Source organism: Notolepis coatsorum (assembly GCF_963971535.1).
Source record: "Notolepis coatsorum genome assembly, chromosome: 8".
Taxonomy (NCBI): Eukaryota; Metazoa; Chordata; class Actinopteri; order Aulopiformes; family Paralepididae; genus Notolepis; species Notolepis coatsorum.
This window is the reverse complement of record NC_140172.1, coordinates 51,926,439-51,949,031: the sequence shown is the minus strand read 5'-3', so window position 1 is coordinate 51,949,031 and position 22,593 is coordinate 51,926,439. Positions and strand designations below refer to the sequence as shown.

The 22,593-nt window shown below is 40.9% G+C and overlaps 1 protein-coding gene across 1 annotated transcript in view; it reads right to left on the bottom strand.

Moving 5' to 3' along the window:
* LOC311232985 (kin of IRRE-like protein 3) overlaps window positions 1-22,593 on the bottom strand; it is a gene marked incomplete at its 3' end in the record, with an annotated part of 534,465 nt that overhangs the window by 107,647 nt on the left and 404,225 nt on the right. Inside the window, exon 4 of the mRNA XM_084319831.1 lies at window positions 21,563-21,720. Within this exon, the coding sequence (XP_084175957.1) occupies window positions 21,563-21,720 (158 nt within the window). The remainder of the gene's footprint in view (window positions 1-21,562; window positions 21,721-22,593) is intronic.

Genomic DNA, 22,593 nt, shown 5'->3' with positions numbered 1-22,593 from the left:
TAGCTGATGTTGCTCATTTGAGACTACTTTGAGATGTTTACGTTGTGCAGCGTCGTCCGCATTGTGTGAGATTTACCCAGTGGTAGCAGCAGCAGCTTTTTGGGAAATCCATGCTTATTCACTCAGTTAACACAGCAGTCATCCATACCATGAACAAGCAATGGTCACTAAACCTCCTCCCTCCTCCATCGGCTGACTTGAACAGCTCTTTGAAATAATTGTATCAATAACTTTATATCTTAACCATTACTCTTCTCCCTTTACATGTTACCGCTGGGTGATATCATCAGAGAACATAATGTAGATTTCCATAGCTATGCGGATGATACACAACTGTACATATCTGCTGAACCAAATGATACAGCGATCAGCTCCATTACAGACTGCTTACTGGCAATAAATAAATGGATGAGTAAGAACTTCCTGAAACTAAATGAGAACAAAACTGAAATTCTAATTATCGGCCCCAAAACTAAAAAAGAAACGTTAATAAAGAACCTAGGAGGACTAACCCCTTGGATCAAATCTGAGGTCACTAGTCTCGGGGTTATCATAGATTCAGAACTGAACTTCAATTCTCATATTAGCAAAGTAACGAAAACATCGTTCTTCCATCTCAGAAATATAGCAAAAGTACGACCATTTATTAATCAGAACGATGCTGAGAAGCTAATTCATGCATTCATATCTAGCCGGTTAGACTACTGTAATGCACTTTTCACAGGTCTCCCTAAGAAAACCACAAAGAGGCTTCAGCTAATCCAAAACTCTGCAGCCCGACTGCTAACTAGAACCAAAAGGAGAGAGCACATTAGTCCAGTCTTAGCTGCTTTACACTGGCTTCCTGTAACATTTAGAATTGACTTTAAGGTCCTTCTCCTTACATACAAAGCTCTAAATGGACAGGGACCTAGCTACATCACCAACACTCTAATAAATTACACGCCAGCAAGAACACTGCGATCATCAGCTGCTGGACTACTAGAGGCTCCCAGAAACAGTCAAAAGAGGATCGGTAATGCAGCCTTTATCAACTATGCCCCAAAACTGTGGAACAAACTACCCCAAAACATCAGGGAAGCCAACTCGCTAGACATCTTCAAAAGACAGCTTAAAACTTATCTCTTTGCTCAGGCATTTCAATGACTTACCTGCACTATTCTTACCCTGCCTACTTTACTATGCTAATTTTATCTTATTTTACACTGCCTATCAAATTCATGTGTCGGTTATCACACTTTTTACTTCTTACTGATGACTATTTTTAAACTGAATCATTTTAAACTATTTTTCACACTTTTTACTGTAACCTTGCTATTTAAATTTTTTACTGTTGTTGTATGTCCGTTCTATTTTATAATTTTTAGACTATTTTTAAACTTAATCATTTTAAACTACTTTATTGTTTGTATTACTGAATATAGAGCCTATTAGGATGCTAGATCCTAATGTGAAACACTGTGATTTACCATACCCTGCCTATCAAATTCATGGGTCGGTTATTGCACTTTTTACCTCTTACTGAAACACTGTGATTATTTGTATTACTGAATAGAGAGCCTATTAGGATGCTAGATCCTAATGTGAAACACTGTGATTTACCATACCTTGCTATGCTCGCTCATGCCTGTATTTTTTATGTCTGTTCTATTTTATAATTTTTAGACTATTTTTAAACTGAATCATTTTAAACTATTTTTATTATTTGTGTTACTGAAAACTGTAAGCGGAGAGCCTATTGGGATGCTAGATCCTAATGTGAAACACTGTGATTTGCCATACCTTGCTACCTGTCTATCTTTTTATGCCGGCTTATGCCTATTTTTTACTGTTGTGAAGCACTTTGAACTGCAACCTCTGTATGAAAAGTGCTATACAAATAAAGTTATTATTATTATTATTATTATTATTATTATTATTATTATTATTATTATTATTATTATTATTATTATTATTATTATTATTATTATTATTATTATTATTATTATTATTATTATTATTATTATTATTATTATTATTATTATTATTATTATTATTATTATTATTATTATTATTATTATTATTATAACCGTTAAACGTTAAAACCATCATCATAGTATTGCAGTGTATGTATCAGGGTGGCTGGGTGGCTTTCTGTCTCGTTTCAATCTTCAGAGCTTCAGAACCTCAACACCAGCAGCGGACCTAGACCAGACTCCAGTACCTTTACCAGTTGGAGTATCAGCCAACATGGGCCTCCACAACCTTGGATTGAGGCCACCCTGGTGACTATATGACCTGGGGCTAATGCCACCCTCAGGTGCATCAGCACAACCTTGGTATCATCAACCTCGGGATGATATCACCCTGCTGCATACAAGCCAAAGAGGCATTAACTTGATCCTATCTCAATCATCGTCATCATCGTCATCCTTCATTATCATCCATTCACTGTCAAGTTCTCCCTGGAACCACTTTGATTCACTTAAGAATCAGATCAATCACCGCTCCCTTCCTCTTCCTCAAGTCAAGACCCCCTCGTCCTCACAGATAGAGGGCTGCCCGTTTCCCGCCGCTGGGTTTAGTCTCACCCAAAGTCTACACTTAATCATGCCGGCTTCCCTGCTCACCTTTATTCCTCCCGTTCCTTTAGAATAGAGGCAGCGACCACAGCAGCAAACAACGACCTCCCCAAATCCATCATTATATACCTGGGAAGACGTTCATCAGAGGCATATAATACCTACATCAGAACCAACCCTGTTCATATCATACATGTATAATACCTACATCAGAAGCTACCCTGTTCATATGATACATGTATAATACCTACATCAGAAGCTACCCTGTTCATATCATACATGTATAATACCTACATCAGAACCAACCCCTGTCAACAACATGGGCTGCAACGGCCTCAGGCTGCTGACACTACCCTCCAGGTGTATCAACAAAATGGGCTGCAACGGCCTCAGGCTGACACTACCCTCCAGGTGTATCAACAACATGGGCTGCAACAGCCTCAGGCTGACACTACCCTCCAGGTGTATCAACAACATGGGCTGCAACGGCCTCAGGCTGACACTACCCTCCAGGTGTATCAACAACATGGGCTGCCACGGCTGCCCTCGTGTCCTGTACTCACACATTTTAATCATCTTCACATGGTTAGTTCCCTGTTAGGCATTTCTTCAAACGCTACATTTAAAAAATCACATTATTCCGCCCTGATCCGCCTGTTCCTGCATCCAAACATTTAACCTTCCTCATGTAGGCAGTTACACTATAAGCATTGCTTTAAAGGTTATTTGGCTGCTGTTTTGGGGGTGTCAGCTCAACCTATTGTAAGATAACAGTGTTTCTAGCCTTTAATCATTTACTCCACTCGTCACCTGCTGCTCCGTGATTGGCCTCGTTGGCGTTGTGTCATTTTACTTGGATATCTCATTAGCTGTCTCACACTGTATCAACCCCTGTTAGTACATCCGTAGTCAGAAGAAACGATACTGCAACGTGATCTCTTTCCTGATGTTTATTTTCATAAACATAGCTCTGTACGAGATGTAACCCATTCTGTAATGTCCTTGAACCGTTTTTGAAGAAAAACTAAATTCATTATTCTCCACCGTCTCTTCTCTCATTAGTCCAATGGTTCTGAGGCCTCGTTGTAGCCAACAACCATTCCCTGTTAGCCGAAGCTAGCGATGATGTGGCACTTCCCCTCCCCCACCCAGCGAGGGTGAGGAGGGATCTCAAATTCTCTGATCAGTGCGTCTGCTCGATTCCACGTTGTGTCTTAATCTAACTTACCCCGGAAGGAACTCACTTCTCATAAGTTCTCCCCCTAGCAACGGGCCCCGGCCCCTCTTCTTGTTACTACGTGACACGCTACCATGGCAACGGTTGGTCACCTTTAACACACTAACGTCCTCTTCTATCGATGTCGAACTCTTCCCGTAGCTCTCTGACCAAACCTCCCCCACCAGCGGCCTGTTATCTCCTCTGTTGAACAACTCGGCCAACGACGACCTTGGCACTCACACACCATGCTTGCTGCTCTCTACCATGGAAACACACACTGGCTGCCGGCTACTTTTAAGATCTATAGATCCATCTGAGTAGATGCTGTCACCCACCAATATATACATTATATACACATTGAAAAACATAGATTCCTTAACTTATGTTTCAACAACCTGGGGTTGACCCCACCCTCCGGGTGTGTCACTTGTCTTTGTCCACGACAGCTTGCCTCACACACACCCTGGTTCATGACCCCGGGGCGCCAAATGCACCCCACTCCAGGACCACGAGTTGACACCACCATTTGGGTGTGCCAGCACTACACCCACAGTGTGGATCAGCCAACCAGGACCTCAACGACCTCTGACTGATGCCACACTACCGTATACAAGTCAAATGTATACGGTAGCGTGGCTACATGAGTAGAGCTCCGGACTCATGATCGGAAGATCACCGGTTTGAGGCCCAGTCAAGGCTGCTATCGGAAAGTGGTGTTGTTGTCCAGCAGGGGGCACTCAGTACTCTGGACTCGTCAGTAACAATGCCCCTGTTACAGTGATACAGTAGGGATACAGCTGCGAGTGCCGGCCTTTCGGATGAGACGCTAAACTGATGTCCTGACTGAATTTGGTCGTTAAAGAACCCAGGGCGCCTATCGTAAAGAGTAGGGGTTCCCCGACGTTCCTGGCCAAATTCCCAATCAGGTTTCTGACATCAAGGCCACCTAATCATCCCTTCCTCTTAATTTTCTGATATCAATCCCTGTCGCCTGAGTCGTTCAGCCATTGTGTAGTGTGATGTGTGCCGGGTGCCAGTGTATGGCAGCCATTGAGCCTGCGTGCATAGCCCAAGGTTGGGTGCTACCAGTGGTGGTGAAGGAGGCAATTTCCTACATTGTAAAGCGCTTTGAGTGTCTAGAGAAGCGCTATATAAATGCAAGTAATTATTGTTATTATTATTAAATCAGCCTTCATAACGTCATGAACCAGATCATCATCATGTCTGCTGTCAGTTCTCAAACGCTCTCAAACTCACAATCCATCAATTACCTTTCAAGATAGCTTTGAAAAACAGACCAACAGGGATAAAAACACAAGCTGAAAGAGGATTTCACCCATCTAATGAACATACTACTAGACTAGACTTAATATCAAGATGTATCCATCAGTGGACCAATTGCATTATTTTACAGAGGATAAGAAGCCTTCAGTCGACTCCTTCAGACATTAAGCACCCCCCACAGCCCAAATGGAATGATAAAAAATATATATATACTACCAGTCGACTATTGGCAAATTTCGGCCAATCAAAGTCGACTATCCAAATCCTTAGTCGGGGACAGCCCTACATATCACTATATTTCCATTTTGATGTTAATATTGGCAGGAGTGAGCACTGCTTGGGCGCATGGAACGGAAGTGTTAGAAGTGTTAGCAGCTCAATCTTTTTTCATGAATAAAACAATACAAACAAATGTAATGCTGTGCCAAGAATGTTCAAACGTTGCCACAGACAATGTATTGTTGTTTGAACCGTAGTATAATAATAATTCTCCTGTTGCCATGCATAAATGCTAATTACCAAAATTGTGTAGATGAGGAAAGTGTACTCAGTCAGGGACATACAAAGGACACACAACCAAATTGGTGGGAAATAAACAAGTTTGCTTTTTTGCCTGGTACACATTTTGTCACAAGCCTGGAAAGAATAGAACAGTGAATTATTTCCAACAAAGTCACGGTGCCTGTTGACAAAATACATAGCACTGCCTTCATGCACACAGACGTTTAAAAAAAGAACAATTTATTTAACTTGTACTGTAAAAAACATACAACAAAGAGCTGACAATGACAAAAGAGGTGATTATTCTGTTAGAGGAAAAGGTGATCACAGCGGAACGTTAAATCAAAAACACTGTGAACTTTATTTTATAGTTTGAACTATAAAAACTCCTTCACACACAGAGAGGAAGAGGGGGAGAGAGAACACATACATTTAGGTGTTGCCTTCATATTTGGACAAATGCTATTTACCCTCCCCCCTCCACACACACACACACACACACACACACACACACACACACACACACACACACACACACACACACACACACACACACACACACACACACACACACACACACACACACACACACACACACACACACACACACACACACACACACACACACACACACACACACACACACACAGACACACAAAAGGCCCCTCCATCATATAGCTCTCCTCCTTTTCTTTCTTGTGGGCTCCTATCAATGTCCCTATCCGCATCTTATCCAAATAGCATTTTTTTTTAAACCAGGGACAAGCACCTCTCTCTATCCTCCGTTATGCACAAGCAGCGCGTGTCTGTCTGATGGCCCAATCTGCGGAGCGCACTGGAGTAGATAGAGAAACAATAGGAACTATAGAAATAGATACATAGATACAGCAGATATGGAGATGCATTCGTTAGAGAAAGCGACCAATCTCGAAATTTCAATATTATATGCCTTACTTACACGCACTGCCAGCCAGCCTGTATGCAATGGAGATATACACTTTAAATGTTGACGGAGAGAAGAGAATCTCCCGATTCAGATGCAATTTAACACAAGCGGTTCCAAAGATATTTAATTCTCTGCATATTTGCAAACCGCCAACAAAGTACTGGATCCATGTCCGTTGTCTCATCTTCGGAATGAATTTGGTGCCAGCTGTCATCTCTGCCCGTCTCCGTCATCTAAACTGGAGACCGAAAAAATCTGACAAAATTGTAGTTTTTTCACACAGCGTGGTAAATAATACAGCCGGACTATCTAGAGCAGTGTTTCCCAAACTCTGGGTCGCAACCCAAAATGGGTCGACAATAAAAAAAAATTATAATAAAAAAGACAATTATAATAATTTTAATATTTTAATATTTTTTATTTTTTTAAAGCTGTAGATGTGTTGATTCAGTTTGGTACCACATTCAGTTTGGTACCACATACTTATGTGAATCTGGGTTTTCTACTCTAGCATACCTGAAAAACAAATACAGAAACAGACTAAATGCTCAGCATGACCTCAGAATAGCACTTTCAAAAACCAAGCCCAGAATAGAAAACTTCAACCAGCCACATACCTCTCATTAGATTTCATTGTGCCATAGATGAAATATTATACCCCTTCTAGCATGATGTCAGGTCAGTAGAATCAGTATAAATTAATCAGAATGTTGCTCAATGTTGGGGTTTAAGGTTGAGGGACTGAGGGAGGGGGTAAGAAATGGAGAGTTGAAAAAGGGGTGAGAAATAGAAAGGAGAGTAGAACATGTTTGTTCATTTAAAAGTGTTACAAAATTGTATGTACATATGAGGTGGTGAGCAACTTAACATTACACTCTGATTATTGCTGTGATGTACTTTTATAATTAAATAAATACATTTCATATACATTTGAAATTCATGGTTTGTTGTGTTCTTTATCAGTAGTTTATAAATGTATGTTATGGCAATTCATGATGTATTTTTGTAAGTTTGGGTCCCGGGGAAACACCAAATTTCTCTTTTGGGTCTCGAGCTAAAAAAGTTTGGGAACCCCTGATCTAGAGAAATAGAGAAGATTTCAAAGCACTCAAAATTGCCAATATCTCAATTTCGACCTATATCTGAATTTCGCAACATTTAGCCTTTTTTTGAGGAATCGTGATGGGCTTAACAAGGAGGGTCTGACCGTGTGAACCTCCTCGACTGTCTGATAACCCGATTCCGGCTACGACCCCCCCGCTTGTCTGACTACCCTGCTACTTGCCTACTCCCTGGACTGTCTGAGAACCTGGTTACCGTATTCTCCCTTTTCTTAATAAATATACCGGCAGTTTGGGTTTTCTCTGATTCTAGATTGTCTCTCCCTGTTTGTATCTGCACCTGGGTTCTGGCTATAGTACAACCATTACACTCATAGCTTGAAATCAACATGTTATACTTTTGATTTGACTTTACCCTTCTCTGTAAGCAGTATATATGTATCCCTAACATGTTGTAAAGCACTCTGTGCACTCATGCTGAGAAGGGCACTATATAAATAAAGTTTTACTTTACCTTGTTAACCCTAATCCTGACCCTAACACATAGACAATAAATGCTGCAATTGACATATATTACTTTTGGTCATCAGAAATACACAAATTGTCCTCACCTGAGAGTGTTTTCACCAAGTATGTTCTAACCAATGTACTGTATGTATGTATTAGGGGATTGCAAAGACGTCATTATCTGTATCTGTATCTGTTTAACCAACAAAATTATCTGTATTTGGATTTGGATTTGGAAGTGGGCGGGGTTTATACATTTACATGCTGCTCATAGTGTAGTAACGGAGAGGAAAGGAGGGGAGCGTGCTGCTCTTAGTGTAGTAACGGAGAGGAAAGGTGGGGAGCGTGCTGCTCTTAGTGTAGTAACGGAGAGGAAAGGTGGGGAGCGTGCTGCTCTTAGTGTAGTAACGGAGAGGAAAGGAGGGGAGCGTGCTGCTCTTAGTGTAGTAACGGAGAGGAAAGGTGGGGAGCGTGCTGCTCTTAGTGTAGTAACGGAGAGGAAAGGAGGGGAGCGTGCTGCTCTTAGTGTAGTAACGGAGAGGAAAGGAGGGGAGCGTGCTGCTCTTAGTGTAGTAACGGAGATGAGAGGAGGGGAGCGTGCTGCTCTTAGTGTAGTAACGGAGAGGAGAGGAGGGGAGCGTGCTGCTCTTAGTGTAGTAATGGAGAGGTGGGGAGGGGAGCGTGCTGCTCTTAGTGTAGTAACGGAGAAGAGGGGAGCGTGCTGCTCTTAGTGTAGTAACGGAGAGGAGAGGAGGGGAGGGGAGCGTGCTGCTCTTAGTGTAGTAACAGAGAGGAGAGGAGGGGAGCGTGCTGCTCTTAGTGTAGTAACGGAAAGGAGAAGTGGGGAGCGTGCTGCTCTTAGTGTAGTAACGGAGAGGAGAAGTGGGGAGCGTGCTGCTCTTAGTGTAGTAACGGAGAGGAGAGGAGAGGAGAGGAGAGGAGAGGAGAGGAGAGGAGAGGAGAGGAGAGGAGAGGAGAGGAGAGGAGAGGAGAGGAGAGGAGAGGAGAGGAGAGGAGAGGAGAGGAGAGGAGAGGAGGGGAGCGTGCTGCTCTTAGTGTAGTAACGGAGAGGAGGGGAGGGGAGCGTGCTGCTCTTAGTGTAGTAACGGAGAGGAGGGGAGTATGCTGCTCTTAGTGTAGTAACGGAGAGGAGGGGAGTATGCTGCTCTTAGTGTAGTAACGGAGAGGAGAGGAGGGGAGGGGAGCGTGCTGCTCTTAGTGTAGTAACGGAGAGGAGAGGAGAGGAGAGGAGAGGAGAGGAGAGGAGAGGAGAGGAGAGGAGAGGAGAGGAGAGGAGAGGAGAGGAGAGGAGAGGAGAGGAGAGGAGAGGAGAGGAGAGGAGAGGAGGGGAGGCTGGGGTGTCTCGAGGAGAGGTTTGGGAACCACTGGACTAGAGCATATATTTGAGCCATCAAAGAAATTAAGCAAAAGTGGTTACCTGTGTTGAACTGGTTTATTTTTTAGAAAATACAAAAATATAGTGGATTACTATTACGACTACTACCACTGCCAATACTACTGATACATCCCTATTGGCAAACTTTATATTTAAAAAAAATAGTAAAATATATATATATTTTTTTTATTAACATTTTCTTTTGGTTCATTATACAACTGTGGCGGGACTAATTAGACTGTGGCGGGCCGCCACAGTCTAGGTCATAGGTGTCAAACTCACGGCCCGCGGGCCAAATGTGGCCCGCCACGTCATTTGATGTGGCCCCCCAAGAGCTCAGGTACATTTTTTCTTTTTTTTTTTCTTTTTTTTTTTAACATTAATATTGGGTTAAAAAATAGCAGTGTTAAAATAATTGTGGGTTAATGCGTTAATAAAGCTTTAACTTTGACAGCCTTAGTTATTACACATTCTTACACATTCAAATGTATGTTGAACATCTGAGGTATTGATGAAGTAACAAAGGAAAAAAGCCAAAAGCACTTACTCCTCAGACATTCTTTGACAATTTTACAGCCCAAAATACAAAAAAGATCCAGGCAGAATAGGTAACAAAGGGTTGAAGAAATATTGTCTGAACTGTCAGATGCAAACTGGCTGTGTGACATAACCGAGCATCTCGCTCAATTGAATAAGAAGCTATAGGGACGCAAACAAGTCCCACCCAAAACTTGACCAATATAGTTGTGAACTGAGACAACCCTTATTTTGTTATTTTTGAGTACAGTTACAGTTGTGTGTTCATGCAGACACATAATAGCAATTTCATTACGAATTGAAAATGGGGGACCCTGATGTAAACAAGTCCAAAGTCTTTCTCTGGTCTGCATCCCCTTAACAATTGTGTGTATTGAGCTGTACTGTACTGTACCCATTCTGCAATCTGTTAATTAAAGTTAATTAAACTATCTTGCATTAGTTGGATGTATGGCCTCTGCAAGGTTGTGTGCAGCCATTTGTTTTTGTAACATCTGCTACATCTGTCCCACGTGTTCTTTGCAGCTCACAGTTGTTAGTTCTGCCCCTCTTGACTGTGACAAAAAGGTTTTGAACAAACTTAATGTCATAGCTTGTATTTGATGATATTCTTCTTTGTTATTTACTTGAATGGTTTGATCATTGATTGATGGAGTAATATGGGGTTCTGATCAACTAAAATTATTTGTTAAAATAACATAAGCTAACATATATTTTTACATCTATGCAAATGCATATGCAATATGTATAACTTGAATAAGTAATAAATACAGAAACAACATGTTTAACAATATGTAAATTAGTAGCTACATTTATTTTACATTACATTAACATGTATATGGTCTTTGGCCCTTTGAGGGCAACCATAATGCTGATGTGGCCCTCTGTAAAAATGAGTTTGACACCCCTGGTCTAGGTAATTAATGGGAAACCATTAATGGAGAGGAGAGGTGGGGAGCGTGCTGTGTAGTAACAGAGAGGTGGGGAGCACTCTGTGCGTCTCGCAGGGGCGTAACTTGCGGGGGGGTCCCCGGAAAATGTCCCCCGCATGATTTCAGAATGCAGTATTTGTCCCCCCCATGTTTTTACCCCCAAACCGCTGCAACTGCGCGGCCTGGTGGCCAGCACTGTGACTCGCTACTACACAGTGCCGGCACTGCAGATTTACCCTACTCTTGGAATTCATTGCCACTCAAAGTCATAGGGGCGCTGTCTCGATAATGCAGTGTTATTAAAGCAGCGTGTAGCCGACGCATGAACCAGTTGGGATTCGAATAGACGCGGCCTGGAAGTGTCAACGCGGAACTGGAAATCCGTTGGTAAAGAAATAGCGGCCTGGAATCATTTTTGGGACGCTCTCAATTCGCAGTAAAGGAATATATCTGCGGTTTCCCTGGCGGATGGCGAACAAGCCAGCCGATTCTACTATGAGTCATGACATTTGACATAGTCTATGACATCATACTTAACTTAAACTTGAACACGGAGGCAGTTACAAGAACTATCCGAGCCCCCGGGAGGGTGGTCGAATACCTTTTGCGATGTATGCAGGGAACGAATTGCAGAGGGAAGTGGAGAGCTGCCTGTCGCCCATTCTAACGCAGGAGTCCTGGACCCCCGACAGGTAAGGTAAGCGATTTTAGATGTATCACTTTTTTTTTTTTTTTTTTTTTTTACTTTGACCAGTCAGCTGGTTCTTTTCGCGTTTATCGCTTTTTCTGGTCAAGTATGACCGACAGAAACAGGTTGAATGGGGTATAGATGGGGGGAAAGACACTCTGAGAAAATATGGCGAGTCCGGGAGTCGAACTCGTGTACCCCAGATCCGTGACGCGCACGGTTGTCCCCGACGCCGAAATAGCGTTCGAGGTACGCGGGGAGCTACTGGAGCTCCCCCATAGATGTATCACTTTAAGTGTGCGGCTGTTGTCCGAATACTAGTGAATATTGAAAAATAAAGGCATGACATTTAGAGACGTCCCCGTCGTAGCGTTCTGGTGCGGGGATATGGGTCTCTCTGTGCGGGGGCGCAACAGCAACAGGTGGGGTAGGCTGGGCAGAGATGTATGCATCAAAACGATTACATTGTTTGTCTCGCATACATTCGATTTATAATGCGAGCACCTGCATTACAATCAAATGACTGATCTGTTATGTGTTATGGACCAGAGTCTCGAGAGGCACTTTATAATAGAAAAAAGACAGTGCAAACATGTATATGTCGCTTACAGTTTATTATGCCTATGCAGCTCGTTTATTTTGACAGAGTTAAAAAAAATTCACTAGTATCATTATATTAAATTAGCGGACGTGCAGCTGGACAAGCCCTGGCTCCACGATGACCACTTCTTACAAGAGGCGCCACCGCCTGGGAAAATGCGTATTGCACACCTGGTATTAGAAAAAAAAAATTGGGAAGGGGGGGCGCCTTCACTGACCACGCCCCCTAATATGTCCCCCCCACCGCTAGGAACAAAGTTCCGCCACTGGCGTCTCGGGTTGGTTCTGAAATAGGTCTCCAGCGGACATGCGATGAATATAATTAATGTCACATGATGCATAACTCGTGATGACAATTTAAGACTTTAAGGCTTTTGAAAATGTACAGCAGCCCTTGCTCTCATGGAGCAGCAGAGATACTAGTGGAAACTCATTTGACGCACAACTTAAAAAATAAGTCCAAATGAGGAAACGGGGCAGTCCTACAGGTCCTAAAGCCGTAGTTTGATGGCAAACGAATGGTGCGCCTAGGCGGAATGGAGCTCATTACATAAAACATATTTATTTCCCCAAATAATAATAATAATAATAATAATAATAATAATAATAATAATAATAATAGTCTGTGTAATAAAAAGTTAAAGTTAAAAAGATCTGAGTCTATCTCATTATCTGTGTTTTCCCAAATATTTGGTTTCAGACTCATCCCTAGTACGTATCGAGAGGGTAAATAATTTGACGTGCTGCTCTAAACCTTTTAGTTCCATAATTATAGCCTATGATACAACTAGCTCCAGTCTCCCATACTGTCTACAAATATATATATATTTAATACAAATGTATTTGAGATCTACACAAAGTGCTCCATTGAGTGCTCCATAAATGAAATACAGTACACAGACTCTGGACAGAATCGGCCAAAATCTTAATATGCTACTCAGATTCTATATTTAGGCTGCATTTTCTATTTAAATTTCTTCAAAATACCTTTTCTCCTTTTAATCATGACTTTATTTGACAGGGACAGTGCAGATTAATGGAAATATCTGTAAATGTGCCAAAGTTAGCCACAAGGGTATCAGGGCCCTTCAATACATTTCAATGGGATTTGCCGGATTGACTCTAATTCAGAAAGTATGAACATGTTTCCAACCCTGTTTCCAGTTCAGTCTGGGAAGGATCATGTTGTACTAGAGAGCTGGAGTCGTTCATGTACTGAAAATGTTACTGAGAGGTGGACAATACTGGTGTCAAACACAATAGAGGAGCTATAAAGGAAATAGGAAATGGCACATTCTCAGCAAATTACAACTGAGAAAATGACAATGTAGGTTCATGTCGGGAGATGAATTGCTGCTTCTTAGTTTGCGTTAACTATGGCTGTCCTGATTAAAGTTTTTAATAGTAATTATCATGGAAGCTACATTCTTCTCGTACAAGAGTTTGAATCCAGCTGTCGGGTAGACAGGCTTACTGAATCCAGTGGTTACACGAGAGCTGTGGGGTAGACAGGCTTACTGAAAGTTCATGTCGTTGTCTGAGAAGAACTGATTCTCAGAATGAATGCAGGATTATTATTTCTAGAAGCTTTTTCATATGCAGATGTGGGCACATTTCTGGAGTGGAACACATCCAGAAGCAAAGAAAACAAAGCATTTGAATGGTGATTTTGACATTGATTACCATGGAAACGATTGAAGCTTCAAAGCATTCAGGTCAGCCTATGGCTTTAATCACATTATCAATACTAGAACAGTCACATAAAAAGAAGAAAAAAAAAGATTTCCAACCACTGTGCGCTGTTGGCTATCAAAATGTACATATTTCATATGGGCGACTGGAAGCGAGTAATTTTAATTATTAACGATTTCAACACATAACAGACGATTTTCCCTCAGCCCCCCACCTCCAATTATATGATTCTAAAAACATTAGATGCCTCCTTGCCTGTCAGATCAAAAAGCAGTCCCATAGTAAAGCACTAAGTACATCACCTTCACTGTCCTGCGAACCCATTTACAAGACATGACATGCATATATCTTCATGTGATGTGAAGTGGCTTGTATGGAATATTAACGAGGAAGGATGACTCTGATCTTTAATAAACACGTTAAAGAGGCCAGGCTGTTGTCTTATTTATGAGTTTCTAATGAATGAAATGAGTGAGTGCTCACCGATGAATAAGGCGGCAGCTAGCGCACGTGAGGTTGCGCTCAAGAGATTACCAGGGGAAATAATGTCTTTAAATGTGTGCCTCTCGCTGTCTCCATTTCCAACCTAAGGCTGACAAAGTGAACAGCCGAAGAAGACATCCATAATTAAGTGTGTTGGAACACTCCCTCCTCTCTATGTGTGTATGTGTGTGTGTGTGTGTGTGTGTGTGTGTGTGTGTGTGTGTGTGTGTGTGTGTGTGTGTGTGTGTGTGTGTGTGTGTGTGTGTGTGTGTGTGTGTGCGTGTGTGTGTGCGTGTGTGTGTGTGTGTGTGTGTGTGTGTGTGTCATGTTTAAAGCATGACGGGAGTGCTCCATCTCACCCTGCGGATCAAATAAAAAAATCTCAGCTGTCATTAAATTGACATAGCAAGCTTTTCTGAGGACAGGTGTTTGGAGGAAGGCACAGATGGAGCAGAGATCGAGGGGAGGAGAGAAGGATGGATTCCTGTTAGGAAGGAGTGTGACCCTTCTCATGGGTAAAAGGACACATCATCTTTGCTGTAAATTAGCAAATGTGTTTTCCATAGAAATGCACTTGTAATCAGATTACTCGTTTGATAAAAATCCAGCAGAATGAAACGACAATTTTGATTTTCACCCGTTTCAAATACTTCTTTTCACAAGCAGAGTATAATCATTCCCATGCAAAATAAATAACCCCTTATAGCCCCATATCACAGCTACAGTATACAGTATCTCAGCAAGCTCACGTGACAGTGGAACAGAACCCCCCCTGACTATAATCCCTCAATAAAGATAACAAAACATTCCCACAAAACCTTAATAGGATAGCAAAGTCCACAGTCCAAGAAACTACCATATAGTCCAGAGGTTTAGAGTTGGATTGCACCTTATTAACAACTACGTACCAGTACCATCTGCTTAAACCTGCAATATGTAACATTTACATGAAACCTTACATAACATTAACAGTGTAGATCACAGAGTTGTGCCAAGCTGGACTGAATTAGACAAAACCCTAGCAACAGTTATCACCCCCACACAAACACTTCTGGTCAGGTACGACCAATGCTGTGAAATCCGTAAAAAGGCTATGGTCTCATTTCTAGATCAGAACATGATGTGACCACAAATAAAGCAGTGTTCAATGCTACCTTGCTTAAAGCAATGTCTTTTGTTTTTGCAGTTTTCTCTTATTTGCCATGTTTAAACAGTGCAGTTAACCTGGGGCTCATGTCGATCTTCCATAGTGTAGCTTTAAAAATGATCTCCCTTTAAAACTGGATGATAAAACCCTAACCTTGGGTCCACGAAAGAAAAAGACATGGCTGAACACAGTACTACTGGCATGTCCACAGCATGAGAACCAAGGATACTATAAAAGAAGGGAGGGTTATCATGTTAGAATACAAGTTTCAAGTTTCTTTAATAGTTGTCATACAGAAGTACAGAATACTTTCATACAAAATGCTTCTTACTGTTACGCTCCAGAGACTGTGCTAGACAAGATAGTATCAAATAACATAATATAGCATGTAATTTAGAAGAAGAAAATGAGGTCACAGTGTTCGGTATAGACATATGTACAATGTTCTGAGTTACCATATAATATACAATACTATGCAGTGTACTAATGTACAGTACTATCTAGTGCAAAGCAGAAATGGGATGAGGTACCAGCATTCTATGCTGTGTTTGGTGCCAGATGTTGGTGCCAGGTCTATTGAAGCCTGTATTAAAATCTAAATATACAATCTATCTGAGGAAATATACCTAAACCAATATATCAAATGTTAACAAATGCAACAAATTGCAGATGATTCTGATATCCAAGGTAATTCACCTATTTAAATGACGTGCGTTATACAGTGATGTGATGACCCTTCATTATTTTATAGTTTCCTTGATGAGAACCAGGAAATACCAGCTTTCAAATAGTAACATTATCTATAATACGTAAGGGGTTTAGAAAATAAGTAGACACTACTCGGTTGTAAGATAGAATGGATCTTTATTCATCCCTGTGGGGGAAATTCAGGAATTTGGGAGCATCGTCAGGGAAGGCTCGTTTTATGTCAGGCCAATACTTCAAGTGTATGCATACACATACGGTACGCAATACTGTATATACTTCACCCCACCCCCTAGCTGTGGTGCAGAAAAGACAAACTGTATGTTTCCCTCATAACAGCGAAGGCTTGAATCTGCATTATGTGAGATTACATAAACGCATACACACATACACATTTCAGAGACAGACATAGATACGGTATCGGGCCAAGATTTTGTTCATGTCACAAATAGATCAATACAGTCCGTATTAAGTTATGCTGTTTTTCTTTTTCAAATGTAGCCAAGAGTAAAGACCCTAACACTATCAAAACAGCAGTCAAAGTGTATATTTTCAGCACTATGTTTGTTTAGCAATGATTTAAAGTGTTATTAGCTAAATATGAGCTTATAAAAATGGCATCGGAAATCTGAGGATTTAGACGTGAGGACAGGAAGCCTTCATGAAATCATTTGAGAAAGAGGAGACCCAGCGCTTTCGATGGACGTCTAAATTTCATAAAACTACACTACCATAAATCTCACACCAGCCGCAGACAATGGAAATCCAACCATTTTCTTCTTAGAAATATTGACGTGATTGTCATGTTTATATCTCACAGGTCGAACAAACCTCAACATTATTGCCATAAAATACAACATATATTGTTTCTTTACCTTTCTGTGAATGTCTAGAAAGAAAATGCGTCTCCAATGGCGGAGCTATGGACATTATACAAAAGTAACTTTACTTACAGTATATTTCATTCAGTCTTTGCTGCCCTATACCGGGAGCCTGATTTAACTCCACTGTTGGAAAGAGGAGATTTGGCCCGATCCATAGATGTATGACTTGGCCATAATAAGGTAATTTATAGGCCTGATATTCTATTCTATATTCATATTTCATATTGCATGTGTCTGGATGGCAAAATTCAGTACTGTATACAAAACCCACTGTAAATCATCTGCCCTTTGTTCATTTGCTTAGATTTTCAGTACACTTGATCTCAAGAAGGTGCTGAATGACTTTTGGTCAATGTTAGCATGGTGTTATTCACCGCCAAAGATTAAAACAATTTTAATAATTTAATAATAAAAAATAATTAATATTCTCCTTTGGTTCATTACAATTTACTCAAGCATAGTAACAGACAGTATTTCGGACACTGGGGATACATTCCCTGAGGTCCATAGATGTCCCTAGATATAAGAACATGCAAATAGACCTTGTAGAAGTGGAGCAATCTTCCATTTACTTGGGTACTGTATGTACTTTTAGGCACATTTTCGGAAAATATGGCTAGGGCTTAACAGGTTAAGGTGTAAAGCTGTATTGTCTGAAATTACATAAGCTGTTTCAAAACATGCCTGCTCTCCACCTCCCCTCCCCACTGGGGCAGATTGGGGGTTAAGTGCCATGCTCTCGAGTCCAGGGAGGGGAGAGTGTTGTTACCTTAGAAAACTCACTTATCTATCTCATATCAACATTGAGTGTTATATTAATCATATTAATTGTTTACCACATTTAGAATAATAGATGTCGGCATCATCATCACACTTGACTTGACAGCTCCCTCTCAGCCTTCAAAGTTGATAATTTTATTTTCCAACAACCATGATGTTGTTGTTGTCTACGAGGATCTCAGACAGGTGTGCATTGTCAAGATGGCGGATACTTTTGAAATTTGCAGCCTAGAGTAAGCCTTCCTAAACAAGCTCCTGTGAAACATCAACAGCTATAGAGTAGACCATTTCACAGCAAGGCTACAGGTGAAAACTCATGGCTTTCATATTTGTTATGATAGCGGAAACCAAGAGGCTATATAGTTCCTTGTTCCTTCCCTTTCCTCAGCCAAGTCCTCAGTGAAGTAATGAGCACTGGAAGGCAGTGAAGCGGTGTTGGCTGCTGCTGCACCAGTGAGACAAACTAAAGCCCAGGCTTCACTAAATTATGAAAGTACTGTAGCCTATAGACCAGCGGTTCTCAAACTATGGGTCGCGAACCAAAGTGGGGTCGTGGGTAGGTGACAGTGCATCTAATCTATGTTCTGATTTAGATTTTAAATTTAAAAAAATCTATTTCTTTAAAAATATTGTTCTGGCAACATATTTAGGCTAAATAGGCCTTGTTTTATAAATGTGTATTGATAACATAGTGATGTAATAAAATGTTCTAATAAATATGCATGATCAAGTTCAACAATGTGTGCTTTTATTTTGATATTCCTTAATTCCATGTTGAAATTACGCGTGTGGTCGCCAAAGAAAATCCTTAATAAAATGGGGTTGTGGTATAAAAAAGTTTGAGAACCCCTGCTATAGACTAAAGACACATAATAGCTTGCATTAAACCCAGAGCCACATGTGACATTGCTTGGGAGCCAAGTGTATCTCGATCTGAGGGCAAAACTTGAAAACCCTGAAAAATTCGAAAGGTTTAATTAATTTAGATGAATCGACATGAAATTAACTAAGCAATAAAAACTGGACTGCCCTGCGCTATTGTCATTCTGTTTTTATTTATAGCTTTTAGAACGTGATTTTCCCAGGGTTGTGTTCTTCACTTAATTCAAACTGTCCTCTTTGGAGCTAACTTGTCAACGTGACGAAACATTGATTTCAAAGTATCCCAAGCGTTGCCCTCTTCGTTTACTGAAATCAGTAGATCTCGTTAACCCTTTCAGGTGTAAAATCTCACATGTGAGATAAAAATTTTGAGAACTGATCATTCAGCATGACATAGAGCTCACATTTGAACCATTTCGGTCCTTCCAGCTAATCTTCCTCTTCTCTACACTTTCCCAGTTCATCCACTGTCCCTGCTTAGCCTGGGCCACAGCCTGTGTACACCTCACTACTGTACTTCTTCTTGTCGCCGTACCTGCTTCCTCCTTTCTCTAGGACCTGCATTACTCCATACAGGCTTCCCTGACTTAACCTTATCACTAGGGATTGATTGATTGATTGATTGAACATTTTATTAACAGATTGCAGAATGGGTACAATACAATACGGCTCAATAGACACAATTGTTAAGGGGATGCAGACCAGAGAAAGACTTTTGTCTTGTTTACATCAGGGTCCCCCATTTTCAATTCATAATGACATTTATGACATACACAACATACAGATATACAGATATATATCATGACATTTATGACATACATGACATACAAATATACAGTACTGTTAAGAGAGATCCTAAACGCAAATATATACATTCTAGGGGGAAGAATATCTTGTGTTGACATGAGTATGAGTATCTTGTGTTTTATTATAAATTATAACGACAATGTCACAATGGCTACTGGCCATTGAAAGGTATTAGACCTGGGGTGTCAAACTCAATTATCATGGGGGCTGAACGGAAAAATGCAGATTGTTTTGCAGGCCGGACACATAATTATACCTCCTGAGTCCTGAGGTAACTAGCGCCTGAGGTCACTAGCTCCTGAGGTCATTTTGTTTATCTATTCAATGTTTGCATACCAGCTCAATAGGTTATTGTAAATGCACTTCTATTCATTCTCTGGTGACTCAATGAATACAAGGAAGGCTATTTGTTTCATTAATAGGTGGGTAAGGAGGGGCCATTTTCTGGATATGTTCTTATTATAGATAAATTTTTTCAGATTACATTACATATTGGAGAACAAATTAGAATACACACACACATGCACACAAAACATGTCTCACCTCAGCTTTCACTGGTCTCACGCAAAACCAATTATTTCCACAGCTTTGATTTCAGAGTAGGCATGTGAAATTAATTAAAAATAATTATGCATTTGCAAGCTAATCGTACATATTGGGTTTCAATGAATTATTCACCCACAAGAGGTTGTAAGATTAGCAATTCTAGGTTAAACTGATCCTGGACTTGGAGAACTACAGTAAGTGGAACACACATTCACATGCACGCACGCAACACACACAACGTATTTCTCACCTCGGCATCTCTTTCTATTGAAGCTTTCACTTATCTTGTGCAAAACCAATTATTTCCACGGTTTTGATTTCAGAGTAGGTTTGCTGAATTAGCAATAAAGTCAAATTGGATGCAAGCGAATAATACCACAGCTTGAGTCGAGTGAAAACAGATGATTGATGAGCCTTTAAAAGCAAAAGTAAATACAAACACAAGGTACAACTGAAGGCTAAATACTGGGTCCTTCTCCAATGGCCCAAGAAAGCAGGGTTAGGCTATTGACACAATGCCGGTGCAGATAACACTAATTTGTATTGCAGTACAGTGAGACAGAGGTGCATTTGATTTGTATCACAGGCCAGTTGAATTGTGGCCAGGAGAGACAGTGGGCCAAAATGAATTGATAAGAGAATTCAATCTGGGGGCCGGATGAAAATGCCAGGCAGGTTTTGAGTTTGACACATGTGGTATAGTCCAAATCAGAATGTTAGTAAACAAAGGGCTTAGGGTTTCAATATATAAACAGGGCATGATGGCAAGCAACTAGCTCATTGTAACAGGGCCAGATTAAACCGGTTATACAGAAACATACCTGTAAGTTATAACCCACAACTTACTGTACAGTATATCACTATGTTTGTATGTTGTATGTTTGTTATTGTCATGATGTTGATCTAGTGTATATTGTTCTAGAATTCTGTGATGGAATACTGAGAAGACATTCCTAGAAACGTACACCTGATAATCAACACAGCTTTGGACAGCTTACCAATGTTCATTACATTCTCTCTGTGTATCACTTTCTTTGTTGTTCTCTCGTATAGGCTATATTATTTTATGACATGCTATTCCACCCAAGAGGGGGTCACAGTATGTGTCTAGTACAATCACAGCATGTTTCTATGTTTAACACAATTATCTGGTTTACTGGTTGACAACCTAGGATGGCTTAGAGTAGACGACAGAGTACAGCAACTTGCAATGGGCCTGGTCTACAAGATACACTACACCACTGGGATACCCATGTACATGTCGAAATACTTCCCAAAGGTCCGCTCTCAAAGAGCACCTACGGGTGGCTGCAATTAGAAACTGGCCCCTGTAAATGTCCAAATTTGTGGTAAACGATGGTTGTTTAGCTAAGAAACACACAGCGCCCACTCTACGGATCGTACCTTAGAGTACATGGCGCCGCTTAAGACCAGGCCGTTGCGAATCCAGATGATGGATGCCGCAGGTTTGGCGTTGTCAGCGTAGCATGTGAGGTTGAGATGCTCACCGGCTCGCAGGCTCACAACAGGAGCGCCCACTATCACTGGGTCATCAGGGGGAACTGTGGAGGGAAATTGACATTGGTTTACATTGTTAAAATGTTTCTGTTTGATTTCATGGCATGGCTGCAACATAAGTGGTATACAGTAATAGTCTGTGGTTTAAAGGTGCTATAGATAACATTCCGCCGCTAAATGGCGCACTAGAGCACCAGCTATTTATCCGATCAGGTGCGTTCCATGTGGAGAAATAGGAAGTAGGGAGGGGATACATGCACGCAACAAAATAATACATTCATCAACCATTTTTTGGGGAGAAAAGCAATACTTTTATTCCGCACCTTTCTAAAAGCTCATGATCAAGAAATGATGTCTTCATAAACATGTTATATAGCACCTTTAAAATCCAAAGAAACCAACGGGTCCATGTACGCTGACATTATTTTCTTGCTTTAATTTTGTATTTTAATTAAAAAAAAAAAATTGGGCCTTTTTTGTGTAGTGATCAACAAGACATCTACACTGGGATATTTACATTGTTGCATATGGTTACCATTTACACTGGAAGTATTTGGCTTTGATTCACACAGCGGATACAGTATATTGTGAAATATTTGTAATCAGGTCAAAAGGTGGATCAGAGCTGGAATAACTTAATCCTCCTTTTAACCAGGCTGTCACCTTTAAACATAATTTGAAGCCAAGTCTGACCTACCCTTTTCCAATGTGTTCTATGTGAAAACACCCATTAGATGCAGTGCAGAAAAGATCAGGTTTTATGACTGATGAAACTTGAGGGGAGAAAAAAAAGTGGAGTAAGCCATCAGCTATTGATCCACTGGGTTCTGGACAGCTGGGGAATGGTTCTGTATGCGTTATCAGTTGTGGATGATAGGGGGTATGTGAAGTGACAGCCTGTGTGTAGAGGAAAATGG